Genomic DNA, 19,938 nt, shown 5'->3' with positions numbered 1-19,938 from the left:
TGTACTGTCTGACAGATAAGGGTGGGCCATATGATCCTTTCTCTGTTTATTCGTATAGAAGAGAAATAAAAGCCTGGTTTGCAACAGAAAAAAATGCAATATCTGCTACAGCAGTGAGAAAATTACACACTAATTCCTCGTCATTATTGACAGTTTAAACTGCTGAGGAAAGAACGTTCAAAAGAAAAGCTTGCTTTAAAAAGGCACAGCTGGGTTAATAAGCAGACCTGCTGCTTTCTTTGTAAAGTGATGTCTAGCATGATGAGATCAGAGGTGACCATACAGCAGGAGTCAGACAACATAACCCTAGAATATATAATTGGTCTTTGAACTAATTAAGATGAGAGATGATGGTGCTTGAAAATAAGGGGTGGGATATTCACTACTTTCTCTGACATTATTAAAAACTTGCAGGTCTGATATGGAGCAAGCAAACATCCAGTGGAGTACAGTTCATGCTCACTGCTACCACCTTTTATTAATAAACATTTGCTCCTGTATTCTGAGACATTTGGCATTCCAAAGGCCAAGAGCTTACAGCTAATTAGTACTTTTTTATTTTTCTCTCATTGGAAGCTGGTGTAGATTTTCATCAAAGAAGGCTGCCAGTTATGTTGAAGGAAGTGGCAGAACTGCCTGATGATGAGCCCTTCATGTGCTAACATTGATAGTTGTTGCTGGAGTTCAAAAGCAAGTAGCATCAATTAGGCTATTTATGTTGCCAGTGCAAACTGGTTCATTATTAGACAGGCAGTCACAGCAGCTGAGTATAAAAGCAAACAGAAACTGAACCGAGCAAAGTAGTGAAGACACTAACAAAATCATCCTGCGTTCTGTTCCCTAAAATGATGCACTAACATGGTGGGGTAGGGTAGAATACAGGTTTTTTCCATAATTCCCCACATAGTGAGTTCCTGAATTTATCCAGGTGCTCGGAGAAAATGAGGCCACAAGATAACTACAGATAAGGGAATCCGTTCAGCTTTCCTTAGCTCATCCATCCAGAATAGAGAAAAATTGCATCTGGTCATCTAGCTGTATCCTGCAGGAATGGTCTACCACTTAGCAGAGATTCAAAGTGTTGATAACTCTTCATGAAGAATTTCTTCCACCAGTTTTCGTCTATGCCTTCTTGCTCTAGTGTCTTGTTTTCGTCTATGCCTTCTTGCTCTAGTGTCTTGACTTATGCTTCCACAGTGTGAGGAATGGAAAATTTGGGCAGAAGAAAGGGGGGGGGGGAATAAAAGATTATATCAACTATTGCTATTCTTTTGAATCCCCTACTGGCTAATTTAACAGCAGAAATGGCGAAGACTGGAGAGAAAGTAGATTGCCTGCCTGAAAATCTCAATTTAACCAGGGTCTGATGTGCAACTCTGGGAAATTGAGACTGGGATGGGTAAAAGGAAGAAGCAAAAGACAGTAAGGTATAAAAATGGATCCAAAAGAAACTTCAAAGTAAATTCAAGGTTAAACGGGAGAGTTACACTGGGAAAATCAAGCTAGGCAGAAAAAAATAGCAAACTGTAACGAAGTTGAGATTTCAATTATGGTTGAGAACTAGAGTAAATTCAGTCATCCTGTCCTCTTAGCAGACAGGGGCATGGGCCAAAGATGGGGCTCACAGCATTAGTGCTAATTTTGCATTGCACACTGTCTTTGAGCGTAGCTTCCCGTTGGAAGCGTGGTTTAGCTGAATTTACCCTTTTTATAACATTTTTATAGCATTAAACATTTCAATAAGGATTAATGAAGCAAAGGTGATTTGATTTTGGTTTGAAAGATTAAATGGAAAAAATGCTCTTTTATATCTCATTGCATTACTTTGTGCACTGTATATAATTGGTACATGCGTAAGTTATGTGCAGTTTGGAATTTTTCATTTTTTCTTTCAGGGAGGGTTAAATCAGCAACATATTCTGTTTTGTTGAAACTTCGTTCTGCTGTAGGGCAAGGATAGTAGTGGTTTCACTTGGGCCTATAGTTTTATTTTTATGAATCTTGTTTCCTTTTTCCAATGTACGTCAGTAGTGAAGTGAATCCTGCCTTTTTGGAGTGCTTAAACCTCTTTAGCTGTAAAAGCAGAAAATATTTTCCATGCAAAATAGATTTACTTATAGTGTAAGTTGTACTTTTCTGTAAAGTGAGCATCTCCAGCTGCAATTTTACTGCGGGTTAATCAGAATAACAAGAAATTAGAGAACATTTGTACACATTTGGCTGTAAAGAGTGCAAACAAAGTACCGGGGTTCCTTTCTAAAGGAGCAAAATGCAAAAGCAGTGAGGTATTGTTAAATTTATATATAACCTTTATTAGATCACATTTGGAGAATGGTGTGCAGTCCTGGTTGTCTTACTACAAAAAGGATAGTGAAACACTGGAGAACTACAAGGATGTTAAAATTCAGAATATGATACTATCTGGAAAGATTGAGCAGTCTTGGGGCTCATTTCTCTGGCAAAGAGAACACTAAGGAGATCTGATCAAGGTCTTTAAAATCGTGTTGGGGTTAGATAAGATGGATTTGGAAAAACTGTCTCCTTGTGGGTGAGCCCAGAACAAGGGGGTATAAATATAAGATAGTGACTAACCGATCAAATAAAGAATTTAGGAGGAATTTCTTTGCACTGAGTAGCAAGAGTGTGGACATAGAGCTGCCACATGGAGTTGTAGAAGCAGATAGCATTTAAGGGAAGGTTTGATGTGTACATGAAGGAGAAGAGTATAGAGGGATATAAGGGCAGCATGGGAAAATGTAATTGGAGTGTGGAATATAGACTAGGTGGGCAGAATGGCCTGTTTATGTGCTATAGATGCTATGTAGTTTTTCCCTACAAGTCTATGGAAATGAGGTATAAATGAATACAGATTTATTTGTAATAATGCTGCTTTTATTTTACAGGCAATACAAGTTCAAATTCTACAGTGAAGCCCTTGGTGTCTCCGAGATTTCCAGTAAAAGCAGTAACTAAAAAAAACAATAAAAGGAATGTCAAATTAAAACACTTATCTTTACCTGGGATTACCAATTTAAAAGGTGAGTTTTAAAACACTGTTTATAATAGGACTACATTGAACATTCAGTATATATCACGCTGCTTATTTGATGTACATTCTTTGTAAACTTAACAACTGATGCACATTTAGAGCTATCAGTGGACATGATCATGGCAAAATCAATGGTTGTTCTGCCCTCGCAACGCGCTTCTATGCAGAGCTAGACAGATAGCGAACAACTCGATATCTTCCAATAAAATCACAAGGCTTGACTTTTCTTGTAACGCTTTACTGAACGATTCTAATTGTAAAACTGAAATACAACACAGAAATGGAAGCACACATTAGTATACAAGCGCATAACTGATATGTATACACAGATTTAGGTACGCCTGAGCAACACAGTACATTTAGTAAACTGGGAGGCATTCTCTTTAAATTAGCCCTGTACATAGTGTATGAAAATACAGCTACTAGTTAATCAGCTAGACAGAGAAAAGTTACAACTAAACATTTTCTACAACATACAGTGCACATTAATCATCCATAGCATTCTAAAATACTTACAGACAAACAATTTCCAAGACTCAAGCATGGGGACAATACAACTGCTCGGAGCCTGTGCTGCTGTAGGAGCACCGTGGTGTAGGTCTGTGTCCCAGCGAGGACTCCACGAGGACTACGTAGCAGTCCTGTGGGGAGCGTGATGACCTCATCACGCTCGGTAGCGTTGTCCGCGCTTGGGGCGTCACGTGATGCGCGTGGTCGCGTTTCTGGCCGTGGAGGCCGAAGTCGGGAGCGGGAGCTGGAGGCCAGGCTGAGCCGATGCTTGCCGCGGGAGCGGAAGATCGCGTCGCTCCCGGCGGCTGGTAGATGCGGCCGAAGAAGCTAGGCCGGGCTGTGCCGGCAGCCTTTCTGGAAGGCCGAGTCGGGCCGGCAGCCGCCTCACGCACATCACGTCGTACGTGCCGTGACGTCAGCACGCTACGTTGTACGTGACGTCAGCACGCTAAGGCGCGTCTTAAAGGGGCAATGGCCCTAAAAGGTAAGTTAAAGGGGCAACGGCCCCAACAGGTAGGTTATACATATATAAGTAAGTTAAATACATACAGTGAGGTTAAGTTAGAGGGAGAGGCAGCACACTCCCCGCTTGGTACAATTCCATTGTACCACTACAGATACAAAATAAACCTGAAGAAAACGTCCTTTGGCTGCAACATACTCAGAGTCCGTTCTCTAGGTTACTTCAGAAAGGAGGATCTCTGAGACTGGCCTCAGAAACACTTTGATAGGCCCCTCCTTGACAATCTTCACCTCCACCTTGCGGACCCTCTTGTCCCTGGTCGGCAGAGTTTTGACAACCAGGCCCACTGGCCATTCATTTCTGCGTGCTTGGCTGTCTTTCAGCAAGACAACGTCTCTCACTTTGACGTTTGGCTTGTCTTCTGTCCATTTCCTACGGCTCTGTAGGGTGGACAAATACTCTCCTCTTTGCTTGGGGAATGTCTGTCCCTCTTCAAGACATTTGAATTCCTCCTTGAAGACATCATGCTGGACAGAGCGAATGATCACACCTTTGGCTTGTGAAGGCTCACTTGTGCTGGATACTTCTTTAGAACATTTCCATCCTTTGCATTCTATGTTGTCCGAATTCCCCTTGAAGGATGCTGCTACATGAATGAGTCGGGCTGTGGTTCGGCAGAGTGTTCTCCAGCTTGAGAATCGCTCGAAGCTTTGTGAGCCCAACTGAGATTCTGAGGCTTTGGTGACCAGGGTCATAACTTCAGGCCGAATCTCAGTATCAGCTTCAGGCTCCACAAGGGTGAAGGGATTGGACTCCGGAGTCTCCTCTGTGTTGACATTAGACAGGAAAGAGGGGCCCGAGAACCAACTGCTTTGCTGTAGGTGTGCTGCTGGTATAGACCTGGTAGCATGGTCTGCAGGGTTCAGGTCTGTGGAGACATAGCACCACTGGTCAGGGTGAGTGGATCGTCTGATACGAGTCACCCGGTTGGAAACATACACGTAAAACCTTCTTGTGGAGTTGTGGATGTAACCAAGTACAATCTTGCTGTCCGTGAAGAACTTGACGGCGCCCACATCGATGTCAATCTTGTCTCTGATCAACTGTAGGTTCCATTTTGCTTCTTTTTCTGGGAGGAGTGGAGCATCCCACTCACTCTGATCCGATGAGAGTTCCCGTACTAATGCTTTTCCTTGCATTGTTATGGGAGCTACGAACCCCAAAGGGTCGTACAAACTGTTGACTGTGGACAGGATGTCTCTCCGTGTGAATGGCCTTTCTTCACGGGACACCAGGAATGTGACGCTGTCTGTTTCCAGGTTCCAGGAGAGCCCCAGGCTCCGTTGAAGGGGGGGAGGATCCACTCCAAGGTGCAAATCCTTCAGATCCTTGGCACGGTCCTCTGCAGGGAAGGCTTCCATCACCTGTCCACTGTTCGATGCTACCTTGTGTAGTCTCGGGTTGGACTCTTTCCATGGCCAACAACTTTCGGGACGGCCATCTAACTCCAGAAGGCCCGAACTCAACAACTCTCGGCGGATAAGGCACCCAGCGAGGTCCTGTGTACCCTGTGGCTCGGGTGGGGACTGCTTGGCCGGATTGGCCGAGTGCTGTGGAGGTCTATGTAGGTAAGTCTTGCTTGTTTCTTCTCCTTTAAGCTCAGTGTCTCCAAAAACAGGCTGTTTGCTACTGTGGTGAGTAGCTGGTTCTGCGTCGAGATGGTTGGATGTTTCCTTGGAGAACAATTTGGAGTGTTGTTGGACGTACTCACTTGTACGTTGCACTGGACTGAGGGGCTGTCCCAGAACATATGTTTCCTGGCTGGGCTCCCCGCCTTCGTTCTCCTCACCTTCTTCATAAGCTGCGGCTTTAGCTTTAGCGGCAGCGGCAGCTCTCTGGCTTTGGAGAATGTGGAGACTGGCAGCAAGGTCAGCTCTCTGCTTCGTAACACTAGCGTCGAGGTCAGCTTTCTGCTTCATCACACTAGCTTCTTTTTCAGCAAGGGCCAATTGAGCCTGGGCAGCTTTTGCCTTGGCCCGTGCTTTGGCGGCTGCAGAAGCTGTCGATGACGACGGTCTGCTGGACTGCCGAGATGATCTAGTGGCTACTTTAGAGGGCTGTGACTTGGCATCGTTTGCTAGGAGAGGCTCATGCTTCTCGCTTGACTGGTCGACGTCCTCTAGGGTATATTGTTTTCCTGAGCGTAGACTCATGGTAGCTGAGTGGTATCTTCCTGCGCTTGAGCCCGCTGTGCTGTTGTCTTTTTACTGTTCTGCCCTCGCAACGCGCTTCTATGCAGAGCTAGACAGATAGCGAACAACTCGATATCTTCCAATAAAATCACAAGGCTTGACTTTTCTTGTAACGCTTTACTGAACGATTCTAATTGTAAAACTGAAATACAACACAGAAATGGAAGCACACATTAGTATACAAGCGCATAACTGATATGTATACACAGATTTAGGTACGCCTGAGCAACACAGTACATTTAGTAAACTGGGAGGCATTCTCTTTAAATTAGCCCTGTACATAGTGTATGAAAATACAGCTACTAGTTAATCAGCTAGACAGAGAAAAGTTACAACTAAACATTTTCTACAACATACAGTGCACATTAATCATCCATAGCATTCTAAAATACTTACAGACAAACAATTTCCAAGACTCAAGCATGGGGACAATACAACTGCTCGGAGCCTGTGCTGCTGTAGGAGCACCGTGGTGTAGGTCTGTGTCCCAGCGAGGACTCCACGAGGACTACGTAGCAGTCCTGTGGGGAGCGTGATGACCTCATCACGCTCGGTAGCGTTGTCCGCGCTTGGGGCGTCACGTGATGCGCGTGGTCGCGTTTCTGGCCGTGGAGGCCGAAGTCGGGAGCGGGAGCTGGAGGCCAGGCTGAGCCGATGCTTGCCGCGGGAGCGGAAGATCGCGTCGCTCCCGGCGGCTGGTAGATGCGGCCGAAGAAGCTAGGCCGGGCTGTGCCGGCAGCCTTTCTGGAAGGCCGAGTCGGGCCGGCAGCCGCCTCACACACGTCACGTCGTACGTGCCGTGACGTCAGCACGCTACGTTGTACGTGACGTGACGTCAGCACGCTAAGGCGCGTCTTAAAGGGGCAATGGCCCTAAAAGGTAAGTTAAAGGGGCAACGGCCCCAACAGGTAGGTTATACATATATAAGTAAGTTAAATACATACAGTGAGGTTAAGTTAGAGGGAGAGGCAGCACAATGGTGATCTCTAGAGCTGTTTGCTTAAGTGTTTACATATTCTCTGTATAGTGATTCAACTCATCCAGATAAATTTAAAGTTTCTTGGAGAACATTTAAATACGAGTAAATTAATTTTAACCTGACAAATTGTTAATTCTGGTCAAATTTACTCCTTACAGGAGAAAATAATTGTTTTGAGTATTGTTGATCTATTTTTGATGATGAGCATGAAAAAAAATCATGTGGAGAAGCTTTATCTACTTATAAAACTACATTTTTCTTTGAGTTTTTAACTAATCCCCCCCCCCCCCCCCCAAAATGGCTTCAGAGGTGTATGATCAATAGGACTGTACGCATCATTAGAATTTTTAGGAACAGTAAAAGGTTATTGTTGGTCCCTTAGAGGCTGAGACAGGAGAAATTATTATGGGGAATAAGAAAATGGCAGAAACGTTAAACAAATATTTTGTATCGGTCTTCACAGTAGAAGACCAAAAAGCATACTAAAAATGGTGGGGAACCAAGGGTCTAATGAGGGTGAGGAACTTAACGTAATTAATATAAGTAGAGAAAAAGTACAGAAAACTCTCTTTTATCCGGCACCGATGGGACCGGCGTGGTGCCGGTTGATCAAAAAGTCCGGATTACGGAGAGGTATACTTACCAAGGTATGAGAGCTCCGTACACGGCCATAGGTGCAGGAGCCCCGGTTACACGGCACTTGTGCAGGAGTCCTGGTTACACGGCCACAGATCCAGGCGTCCCTGTTACATGGCTACAGGTGCAGGAACCCCGGTCACACGGCCACAGATCCAGGAACCCTGGTTACACGGCCACTAATATATAGTAAAACTTACCTGAACCTACTCCTGAATTTTGCCGGTTAAGAGAGATTTCCGGATATTTAGGTGCCGGTTAAAAGAGAGTTTCCTGTACTAAAGAAACTAATGGGACTAAAAGCCGACACATCCCCTGGACCTGACGGCCTACATCCTAAGGTTCTAAAAGAGGTGGCTGAAGAGATAGTGGATGCATTGGTTTTGATCTTCCAAAATTCCCTAGATTCTGGAATGGTCCCAGCAGATTGGCAGGTCACAAATGTAACACCGCTATTCAAGAAAGGAGGGCGAAAAGGAACGGGGAACTACAGGCCGGTTAGCCTGACATCAGTCGTCGGGAAAATGCTGGAATCCATTGTTAAGGAAGTGGTATTAAGTCACTTAAATCAGAACATGATTAGGCAGAGTCAACATGGTTTTATGAAAGGGAAATCATGTTTGACATATTTATTAGAGTTTTTTCAGGATGTAACTAGCAGGGTAGATAAAGGGGAACCAGTGGATGTAGTATATTTGGATTTCCAGAAGGCATTCGATAAGGTGCCACATAAAAGATTATTACACAAGATAAGGGCTCATGGGGTTGGGAGTAATATAGTAGCAGGATTCGTTAACGGACAGAAAACAGCGAGTAGGGATAACCTGATCTTTTTCAGGTCGGCAGGCTGTAACTAGTGGGGTGCTGCAAGGATCAGTGTAGGGGCCTCAGCTTTTTACAATCTATATTAATGACCTAGGTGAAGGGACCGAGTGTAATGTATCCAAGTTTTTGCTGATCCAAAGCTAGGTGGGGCAGTAAGCTGTGAGGAGAACACAGAGTCTGCAAAGGGATATAGATAGACTAAGTGAGTGGGCAGTAAGGTGGCAGATGGAGTATAATGTGGGGAAATGTGAGGTTATTCACTTTGGTAGGAAGAATAGAAAAACAGAATATTTTTTAAATGGTGAGAAATTTCGAATGTTGATGTTCAGAGAGATTTGTGTCTCCTCGTGCAAGAAACACCGAAAGCTAGCATGCAGGTACAGCAAGCAATGAGGAAGGCAAATGGCATGTTGGCCTTTATTGCAAGGGGGTTGGAGTATAAGAGTAAGGAAGTCTTGCTACAATTGTACAGGGCCTTGGTGAGACCACACCTGGAGTACTGTGCACAGTTTTGGTCTCCATATCTAAGGAAGGAAATACTCGCCTTGGAGGCGGGTGCAACGAAGGTTCACTAGATCGATTCCTGGGATGCGAGGGCTGTCCTATGATGAGAGATTGTGTAGAATGGGCCTATACTCTCTGGAGTTTAGAAGAATGAGAGGTGATCTCATTGAAACCTACAAGATTCTGAAGGGGATTGACAGGGTAGATGCTGAGAGGTTGTTTCCCCTAACTGGAGTGTCTAGAACTAGGGGGCATAGTTTTAGGATAAGGGGTAGACATTTAAGACTGAGATGAGGAGGAATTTCTTCACTGAGGGTTGTGAATCTTTGGAATTCTCTGCCCCAGAGGGCTGTGGATGCTGAGTCTTTGAGTATCTTCAAGGCTAAGATCGATAGATTTTTGGACTCTAGGGGAATCAAGGGAGATGGAGATTGGGCGGGAAAGTGGAGTTGAGGTCGATGATCAGCCATGATCCTATTGAATGGCAGAGCAGGCTCAAGGGGCCGTATGGCCTACTCCTGCTCCTATTTCTTGTTCTTATTGGGCTCAACAAGCTTGGCCATATTTGAGAGATTGCCAGCATCTACCTGGCTGCTGCTTGTATCCTTCAATCATTTCTCTCCAAAAGGAGAAATATTACAGAATACATGAACTGAGTATGAGTGTGGTATTGCCCTAGTGGACTTGTGGAGAAAATAGATGGGTCCAGTGGCCTGTTGCTGTGCTATTCTGTGGTATCAGTAGAAAAGGATTTCCCTTTCTGTTTTGTTATCTCTCGCCCTTCTGCCTTTTTTGTTTTTTCCCTCTCTTTTTCAGCCCCATAATATTCAATTGGAAGCATTTTCCCTTCAGAGCTAGGTGGTGCTCCCTCCTTCCCACTTACGAGACGATTGAGGGATATCTAATGTTCCGGATTCCATAAAGTGCTGATTTTATATTGGTTCCAGTGACATTTTGGCGCCTCATTTAAAATGTAATTTTTGAATCTCCTATTGTAGATGCAAATGTTTGTTCAGGCAGAATCTTAAAAATTCAGTTGGATTTAATCTGCATCGAGATGGAGGCTGTTGAAGTTGTAAAATGGAATGCTTTCCCACTCTTCTGCACCAGGTGCTATTACTAAATTACTCAAGGCTGAGCACTGTGCAGATTAAATACAAGTTAAAGTTTACCTTAGACTGATCCACCACACTGACCACCAACCTGCACAACTGAGCAGAGCAAGATGATGGTGGCAAAAACATTGCAATTATTCAAAATACAATTAGATACCATGATGGGGAATGGGAATGTAGATCTCGACTTTGATTGACCAAATGTTCTTTTCTCGTCTTCATTTTTCTAAGGTGCTAGTCTGTCTTCTCCTGGTGGGTTGTCCTACCACTCCTATACTAACCTGGTTTAGCTGCAAAACAGTCCAATACCAAGAAATCCCGTATCATCTGAAAGGTATAATCTAGCCAACCATTCATTTAGTGCTAAAATTCTTCTCAAACTCAATACCTTTGCCAAAGACTGATGATAACCCAGAAACACAATTTTATATCCCTTTTTCTTCTGTTTGCAAGCATGTGTAAACCTACTTTTGAGCACTTCTCACTGCCCGTCTTTTATATCAACTTCTATATGCCGTATATCACCAACTACTCTTGCCTCATGTACTAATGTACTCGATTCCCAACCTTTGTGTTGGCAAACAAATCATGCCCAGTTAGTCTTGGTTTTTAGGGCAGAACGAATCTCCTACTACCATTAAATCCATTCTCATCACTGCTTTCTCCCTTATTCTCTTGTACTACACCATGGCCTCGTAGATTTTGCCTACATTTTCACTAAAAAGTTTCAAGGCAATATATCAACGTTCAGGACAGTTAAATTGAAAGCATGTCCTGTTGAAGGATTACACTCTAGTAAATCTAAGTGTAGCTCCTGAGAATTTGTAGAACAGAACAAGAGCATTTAAATAAAAAAAAGTAAACCGCCAGCAATCCTGGAACATTTAAAACAAACATGGGAAATTTTAATTAACCAAAAATAGTTTTAGACCTAGATTCTAGTGTCTAAGATTCCACTCCTTTAGACTCTTCTGCAAACTTTGAAATTATGCCCTGTAGACCCAAGTCCAGGTCATTAATATACATCAGTAGGTTTTATGGCACTTAAAGAAATAAACAACTTGTAGAGCAGCACTTCAAGGCTCGAGCTGAACCGAATGGAAGGCTGAATAGAGCAAGAGGCCAAGAAAAGTAGAGGGAGGCCAACCAGAATGGAAGTTGAAGCTTGGGCTCCAGAATTAGGAAGAGCATATGTCCAGGAAATTTGTAATTTCCTGAGACAATTATTCGTAGTTTGACCTGAAACAGCCCTGAAAAAACAATAAAGCAGCAAAACCTGCATAAGAATGTCGGAAAACTAAAGACATGGGTCTCTGTAGTGTAGTGCTGCACCTGGGTTGCATTTTCAAATATACAGTGGATGGTAAGATTGAACTGAGAGACTAGCAGCTTTAAAAGTTCAAAATTTGGGGAGATTTAAAAATCCTGAAGTTGAGTTAGTGTCAAACAATTGAGAGGCCAATAAAATACAGCTAAAATAATTAATCACATGGTATAGTTGCATGGGGTATATGCTGCCTCTTTCTCTAATTTCACTAACACATTTTAAACTAGTCTACAACCATATTTGTCTCCTACTGAACTGAATGCTAGCCATGTATCATTAGTGAACGTTTTACAGTCACTCAGCTCCCTGTGCACATCAACCGTACTCGTCACTGCTTTCTGTCCCTTCCAAGTGTTTCTTACATAAATGCCCAATGTTATTGTTGCTATTATCTTTAACATAGAAAAATGTCCCGAGGTATGAGGAAAACGGGCACCGAGCCAAAGGAGGAGAGATTAGGAGGGGTGACCAAAAGCTTGGTCAATAGATTTGGTTTTAAGGAGGAGAGACAGAGGGATTTAAGGAGGGCATTCTGGAGAGTGGCACCTATGTTGTTGAAAGCATAGCCAAACGTGGGAAGGGGGGAATACACACGAGGCTAGAATTGGAGGAGCAAAGAGTTTGGTGGATTGTAGGACTGGAGAAGGTTAGAGACGGGGCCAGATGAGACCATGGGGAAAATTTGTAAGGGGTGGTGTGTGTGGTCAGCTTTGCCTCTGACTCCTGAGCGGTTTGAATCGCTCCCATTCCCTTGGTTCTAGACCTGGACTTATTTGGGGGTTGTAATGACATTGCAGCAAACAACTGAATTTGATACAAGAACTTTGGTTTTTATTTGAGACAAGAAAATATACACAACACAATAATCTTATCACTCTTTTAATAAAAAAAAAAGGGGGAACACTTCGGAATATACGAGGGAGAATGACAATCGACAAAATACTTCACCCCTCCCAATCCCACCTTACTAGCTAAGCTGGACTCTAAAGGAGCAGGGATAATGCTCACCAAACGCAGGAATAGTTTGTAGAGTGGAAAAAGTTGCAGATCTTCAGTTTCTTCTGAGTTGGTTTCTTGTTGGTCGCGGTGGCCCAGTATTACCTGGTTGGCATCTGGTAATATTTGGTTGTTGGTTTCGTGGGGCCCTTGGTGCTGCGAGGTGTCCGATGATGTGTTACTTCTTCTTCTTTGAGAGAGAGAGAGAGAACTGCTTCCAGATGCTTGCTTCTGAAACCGCCGAGTTTCGATGGTGTTTTAAACTTGAACGATGGGTCTCTCCTTTCTTCTCGAACTGGTTGAACTGTCTCTGTTGAACTCCTTTTGTTGAACTGTACTTATCGAACTGATCAAACCCATCGAACTAACTGATTTCTTGTGGAGACAGGTCTTTAGTTTATACTAAACTAAGCCTGCTAATCTTGTTAAATTTTGGGCGGGCTCGTTAATTTTGATTGGTCCCATTTATTTAACTGGTTTTGGGATTGCTTCAGAATCAGTTTGTGTGTGAAGTGGTTTTGGATGTTTCTCTGAGTGGTTAATCTGTTCGATTGTCTTCTCCTGCTGGGGCCAGGGTCTCTTGTTGATTAGTGGCATGTACTGTATTATTCATGTTCTTGATGGCCCTATAGGTTTATGGCGGGAACTGTCCTTCCGTGGGCCTATTGTCTTTATGTAGAATGGCTGGGATGGTCCAGAACATTCTCAGACAATCTGGCCTTTTCCAATACTCAAACTGTCTGTCCCACAGTGCCCAACCCAGTTCTTTTGTTGCAGCTTTCCACAGGCCTGGACATGCCTTTTAAAATAGCCAAATCTTCCTGTGGTTTTGACTTTAAGTCCCTTTAGGCCCAATATTCTTTAAAACAGTCCAAACTCTCTTGGTTTGGGGGAATCTGTAGAATTTTGCAAGCCTTACAAATTACAAATAAAAAGTATGTCTGCTTAAAATTCCACTATTCAAGAAAGGAGGAAGAGCGAAAACTGGGAACTACAGGCCAGTTAGCCTGACATTAGTCGTTTGGAAATGCTGGCATCCATTAAGAAAGTGGTAACCGGGTACTTAGAAAATCATCATGTGATTAGGCAGAGTCAATATGGTTTTATGAAAAGTAAGTCATGTTTGAAAATTATAATTGTTTTGCAGATGTAACTACCAGCATAAATAAAGTGGAACCAGTGGATGTAGTACATTTGGATTTCCAAAAAGCATTCAATAAGGTGCCACATTAAAGGTTGTTAAGCAAGATAAGGGCACATGGGGTTGGGGGTCATGTATTAGCATGAATAAAGGATTGGTTAACGGACAGAAAACAGAATAAGTTGGCAGGCTGTAACTAGTGGGGTGTTGCAAGGATCAGTGCTTGAGCCTCAGCTATTTACAATCTATATTTGAAGGGACCGAGTGCAATGTATCCAAGTTTGCTGATTATACGAAGCTAGGTGTAAAAGCAAGAGTGTGGAGGATGCAAAGAGCCTGCAAAGGGATATAGACAGGTTAAGTGAGTGGGCAATAAGGTGGCAGATGGAGTATAATGTGGGGAAATGTGAGGTTATTCACTTTGGTAGGAAGAATAGAAAAACAGAATATTTTTAAATGGTGAGAAACTACTAAATGTTTGTGTTCAGAGAGATTTAGGTGTCCTCATACAAGAAACACAGTTAGCATGCAAGTACAGCAAGCAATTAGGAAGGCAAAGGGAATGTTGGCCTTTATTACTAGAGGGTTGGAGTACAAGAGTAAGGAAGTCTTGCTACAATTGTACAGGGCTCTGGTGAGACCACACCTGGAGTACTGTGCACAATTTTGGCCTCCTTATTTAAGGAAGGATATACTTGCCATAGAGGCGGTACAATGAAGGTTCACTAGATTGATTCCTGGGATGAGAGCGTTGTCCAATGAGGAGAGATTGAGTAGATTGGGTCTATACTCTCTGGAGTTTAGAAGAATGAGAGGTGATCTCATTGAAACATGCAAGATTCTGAGGGAGATTGACAGGATAAATGTTGAGAGGTTGTTTCCCCTGGCTGGAGAGTCTAGAACTAGGGGGCATAGTCTCGGGATAAAGGGTTGGCCATTTAAGACTGAGATGAGGAGGAATTTCTTCAGTCAGAGAGTTGTGAATCTTTGGAATTATCTGCCCCAAAGTGCTGTGGATGCTTAATCATGGAGTATATTCAAGGCTGAGATGGATAGATTTTTGGACTCCAGAGGAATCAAAGGATATGGGGATAGGGTAGGGAAGTGGAGTTGAAATCGAAGATCAGCCATTATCTTCTTGAATGGCGGAGCAGCCTCGAGGGGTTATATGGCCTGCTCCTGCTCCTAATTCTTATGTCCTTAACCAAAAGTCATGCATGATTTCCACAACACTGACTGCAGTAAACATAATACAACACTCATAGATTGTGGGATTAAATTAAAAACTTCATCTCCCTAAGGCTCTAGAGTAGTCCTAGTTATTATTATCCCCTTAATTTTTTTGGGTGCGTGGCCCCAGAGCTCTGGCCACAAGCTTAAAGGGAACATTGGTTAGAATTACGACCAGCGCTTTGGGGACTCCTCTTTATTAATGGGTAGGAAAAATGGTCCTGTAACAATTGGAGACTTACCAAAGATCCTGCTGCAGGCAGTGTAGAGAAGAGCCATGAGGCTAATCCCTAGAAGCAAAGGACTGATTTATGAGGAAAGGCTGAGGAAACTTGGGCTTTTTCAGCTAGAAAGGAGATGTCTTGAGAGGTGATCATATATAGAGGTATATAAAGAAAGACTTGCATTTATATAGTGCCTTTAATGATGCATCCCAAGTGTTTTACAGCCAATTAAGTACTTTTGCAATGCTGTTATGTCATGTCGAAAACATGGCAGCCAATTTGCCCACAGTAACTTCCCACAAATATCAATGTGAAATTGACCAGATAATCTGTTGGTGTTGGTTGAGGGTTAAGTATTGGCCAGGACACTGGCGAGAACTCCCCTGCTCTTCTAAATAGTGCCGTGGGATCTCTTGCATCACCTGATGGGGGCCTCGGTTTAGCGTCTCATCCAAAAGATGGCACTTTCGACAGTGCAGCCCTCTCTCAGTACTGCCCTGAAGTGTCAGCCTAGATTATCTGCTGTAGTCTCTGGAGTTGGACTTGAACACACCACCTTCTGACTCGGAGGTGAGAGTGTTACCAATTGAGCCACAGCTGACACCAAGATAGTTAAGGAAATGGAAAGGATAAATCTAAAATATTAATTTACATCAAATTGCAAGAGTAGGATAAGGGGACACAAAATAGCAAAAGGTAAATTTAGGACTGAAATCAGGAAATAGTTAACGTAGCGATCAACACCTGGCAGGCCTTCCAGATTTAATAGAGACAAAAACCTTGAAATCATTTAAGAAAGAATTAGAAGCTGAAACGAGGGGAATTCTCGTGTCTGGATGGATAAATTGAGTTGAATGGCCTTCCTCATCCGTAAATATCTTTGTCATTGTCCTTTGGGATGATGCACAGAATTATGTAAATTCAGTATTTGGTACTGAGCAAAAAAAAAAATCCACTCCCTTCAAGATTCAGGTTTCTTCAAGATTCATAAAAGTCATGGTTAAAATTTTAATTCACATTAAGCATTAAAACTATCTTGCAAATATTGTTTTTAAAAACATGCACTTGAATGTTTCAGACCTACTTACATCACCAATGGTTTAATGTGCAAATCTTGTTCAATATGTATAACTGGAGGTGAAATCATAAGATAATTAGCATCAGATCATGAAACGTCTGCCTTAATTGATTCTACTCCTTTGTTCCTTTGTCATCATTTGACTGATCAACCTTTTCCTATTATTCCCAACTATATAACATATTTCTATTCCCATCATCATTCAACAAGTAAATTATGCTGGTGTATTAAGCCTTTTCATATTTGTGGTGATAGGTCTTTAAACCATGTAATTTATACTGGCTAGTAGTGCGGTGGTGAACTGACCTGTTCAGATTAATAAATTGATTAATGTTCATTTAAAATGTTACAGGAATCTTAAAGATGTTTAGCCTGAAGAACCGTATACTTAAATTAAAATCACGTGCTTTTCTTTTTAGTCAGCTTTGTACCTGATACAGGTGGAAACTCATCACCATGCTCAAGAGTCTCTAGATGAAGCTACTGAGAAATCCACATGAGGTTCTGTTCAGCTGGTATGCACACTCCTTACCTGCAAAGACACACCCCACTTATCTAGGTCCAGTGAAGTTGGGTGCAGATTAGCAAGAACAAAGGATAAGACCCTCATGTTTGCACAAGGGGACTACCTGAAACCATGCAGCTTCCCAGTGCACAGCCCTATTTCTGGAATGGTCTTGTGACCATTCAAAACTGAGTTGGGATAATCCAGACTAATTTTTTGTACTCTTAATCTGCTGCATAAAGGATAACTTTCATCCCGTATTGGTTGGTTCTTGAGGTGGAAGGACAATGTTTTTTCCTGTTTTAAGTGCTTTAAATTGTCTCTTCTGAAATTGGTATATGTCATAGAAAGTTTGACTAAGTATGTTTTTGTTGTTGCAGCTCTGCAGAATCTGTATCTTAAATCTATTGATGGCCAACTCTCTTATCAAGATCTTTACAATTTATTTGGCACCCAAACCCCTACTCCAGAAGAACTTCAACAGTTTGATTCTAATGAAGATGGAAGATTCTCTCAAACAGAACTCATTGATGCATTTGGTCTATAGGGGGTTATGCAATACAGTGTCTACCTGGACTGGTAGAGCTTTATTAAACTGATGTACTGACTTCTAATTGCTACAATTGCACCTTTTAAACAGTATTTCACTATTGTGCAAAATTTGCTTATGTACTTATAGAATAAATATTCCTAATGTGTTAGCTTTGGGCATTCCCCAGACATTGTTTTTATGAATCAGGCTGCAATATCTTACCTGAGTAAGGAGTGAATCATTCAGGATATTAAAAAAATGTTTTTGTTGGTTTTAAATTTCACTCTCAAGACCGTGAACTGGTTTGTTAAACTTTATTAATAATCAAACTCATTGTAGGTTCTTAAGCTTACGTTGTACAATACAAATTTCCTTTGATTTTGGTGGAGACTAAAGTAAATTAATACTTGTGCTTTGAGCCTTCCACTGGTGCTGAAGGGAGGGATAAGAAAGAGAGATTGCCACTTTGAACTCAAAAGTCTATGTATACAGTAGTTGCGTTTACCCCCAGAAATTTCCATTATTTTCAATGGAGATTTCATAACCATTTTTGTCACCCTTGAGGGGTGCACATATAAATATCTCACCGATTTGAAGTCGATTACGGGAGCAATCTGTGACTACTTTAGGTTTTATCTTGGGGATTGACCTTTCCTGAACTGTTGCAGGTCATTGCCAGCTCTGAAAATTTTCAATGATCAACAACTGGTGTACTGTATGTATAATACAGTAAATACAACCACTTTTGTGCAGGTAAATAGAACTGCTTTCATATTGGTTCTGTGCTATACTAATGTTTGTGGCTCCCAATGTATGGATCGTAAGCTGCTGACTGCAACCTCAAAGTAAACTTGTTGGATTTACTAATGCTGGCTACGAGGAAGACCCACTTTATATTTTTTTTTTTAAAAGGCTATCCTTTATGAATCTGGGAAGTTTGAGAACCCTGCCCTGCTCGAAACCAATATAAAAACGTCTTAAGAATAATTGCTGTTTGCTGGCTTTTTTCCTCTAACAAGCATGTATGTTCTTTACATTCATTTGTGTTTTATAGTTTCATGTAAACTATTCCTTTGTTTATTTACGGAGCAGGTTCGAGGGGCCGAATGGCCTACTCCTGCTCCTATTTCTTATGGTAAGTTTCTTTTAGGTCTATCACTCAGTCACTTTATTTCGGTCAGAAAAGGGGTTTGTTTTGCAGTTTGATCTTATGAACAGCTGCAGAAAACAATGTCATAGGTTAAGTGTAAAACTAACCTGTAAGTTTAGTGGTTTACAGTACTATAGTTTCACCATTAAGATCAGTTCTTAAAACATGCAACCTTATTTAAAATTGAAGCTTGCTTTGACTTGAATAATTTGTGATATTGTAATGTAAATATAAATGTAGATGGCTGGCAAGATATTTCTAATGTTTAAATCTTAAGCATTAAAATCAACAACCCATGTCTCTAACACTTGCTTGACAATAAAGGGGGAATAAAACCTTGGGCTAGGATTGAGAGTCTGTCTGGTATTGACTTTAGATGCCATTACAATATGATAATATTCTGAATGATTTGCTCAAATTCAGTGTATGCCACAAGTGCAAAAATCTATTTGGCAGGTGTGGAAGAAAGTTTTAAGTCAATACCAAATGTTAGATTTCCTGATCATATTCTCATATTGGTCCTTTCTGATGCCAGCTCTATTGAATCATAGTATTTTATGGATAAATATTTTTGTTCTGCATAATTTTAACAATTTACTTCAATTCCATAGATCTGGTCCAATAATAGCCTCTTTAATTATACTAGCAATAAGAGATCAGCCTTTCTGGTATTTTTGTATTTCATAGTGATGAGTTTCATTCAGTTTTACAGCGATATTTGCAGAAAGGTTGATCTAATTTTGTGAACCAGGTACAGGAGGAAAAATAATTCAGGTTGTTTGCACTGTTGGTTGTTGGATGATTTTTTTTGCTGGTGATAATACCTAAAGCTGAACACTGGGCAATTGTCCTAAATAAAGGAAGTGCTTTGCAACAGGGACATTTTGGTACTGTCATGTAAATGATAGATCATAAATGTCTTAAGTAATTCTTATAAATAAAGTAATTTTAAATTTTGCATTTTTTGTGTTGTATACAATGCACTAAAATGTATTTTGAGAAGTTATTCCTGTAATAAAAGGGTTAGCTACATTGTATTAAAGTAACAGCCATTGTTTTGATGATTTGTGTTTTGCATGTTTCATATCATGTAATGATCAAAATATTTATAATTTATCAAACAATAAAAAGACCATATTCCAACTTTGGTTTAACTTTACTGTGTGTAGTAAATTTCCCATAGGTATTGGTAGAATATTAATAGAAAAAATGTGAGATCAATATTAATGGAATATTTGTGATCAGTGATAGCTTCTGGAAGTACACAAACTAATGTCATTACAGTATCATTTCTAATCGCATTGGCCCATTGAGCTCTGCGGGACCAAATAATTTGCACATCAGCAGATTATGCAAACTCTTCTTGCATACTGCATTATCTGTGTTGTGTCTCGAGGGGTTTTATACCCTTACCTATATAAC

The 19,938-nt window shown here is 41.6% G+C and overlaps 1 protein-coding gene across 4 annotated transcripts in view; it reads left to right on the top strand.

The window, feature by feature from the left end:
- Positions 1-19,659, top strand: part of efcab14 (EF-hand calcium binding domain 14) — a 129,586-nt gene extending 109,927 nt beyond the window's left edge. For 2 of the 4 annotated variants that reach the window (XM_085982786.1, XM_085982788.1), the window contains exons 9-10: positions 2,904-3,038; positions 17,215-19,659. In XM_085982786.1, coding sequence (XP_085838912.1) covers positions 2,904-3,038; positions 17,215-17,381 — 302 coding nt within the window. In that variant the 3' untranslated portion in view covers positions 17,382-19,659. The remainder of the gene's footprint in view (positions 1-2,903; positions 3,039-17,214) is intronic. The other 2 variants (XM_085982789.1, XM_085982790.1) reach the window with 1 other exon arrangement.
- The last annotated feature ends 279 nt before the right edge of the window (positions 19,660-19,938 follow it).

This window comes from Somniosus microcephalus, chromosome 3 (assembly GCF_052327205.1).
Source record: "Somniosus microcephalus isolate GS21.2 chromosome 3, FLI_Smic_1.0, whole genome shotgun sequence".
Classification (NCBI taxonomy): domain Eukaryota; kingdom Metazoa; phylum Chordata; class Chondrichthyes; order Squaliformes; family Somniosidae; genus Somniosus; species Somniosus microcephalus.
The sequence above is the reverse complement of the archived record's forward strand: the minus strand, read 5'-3'. Positions and strand labels throughout refer to the sequence as shown.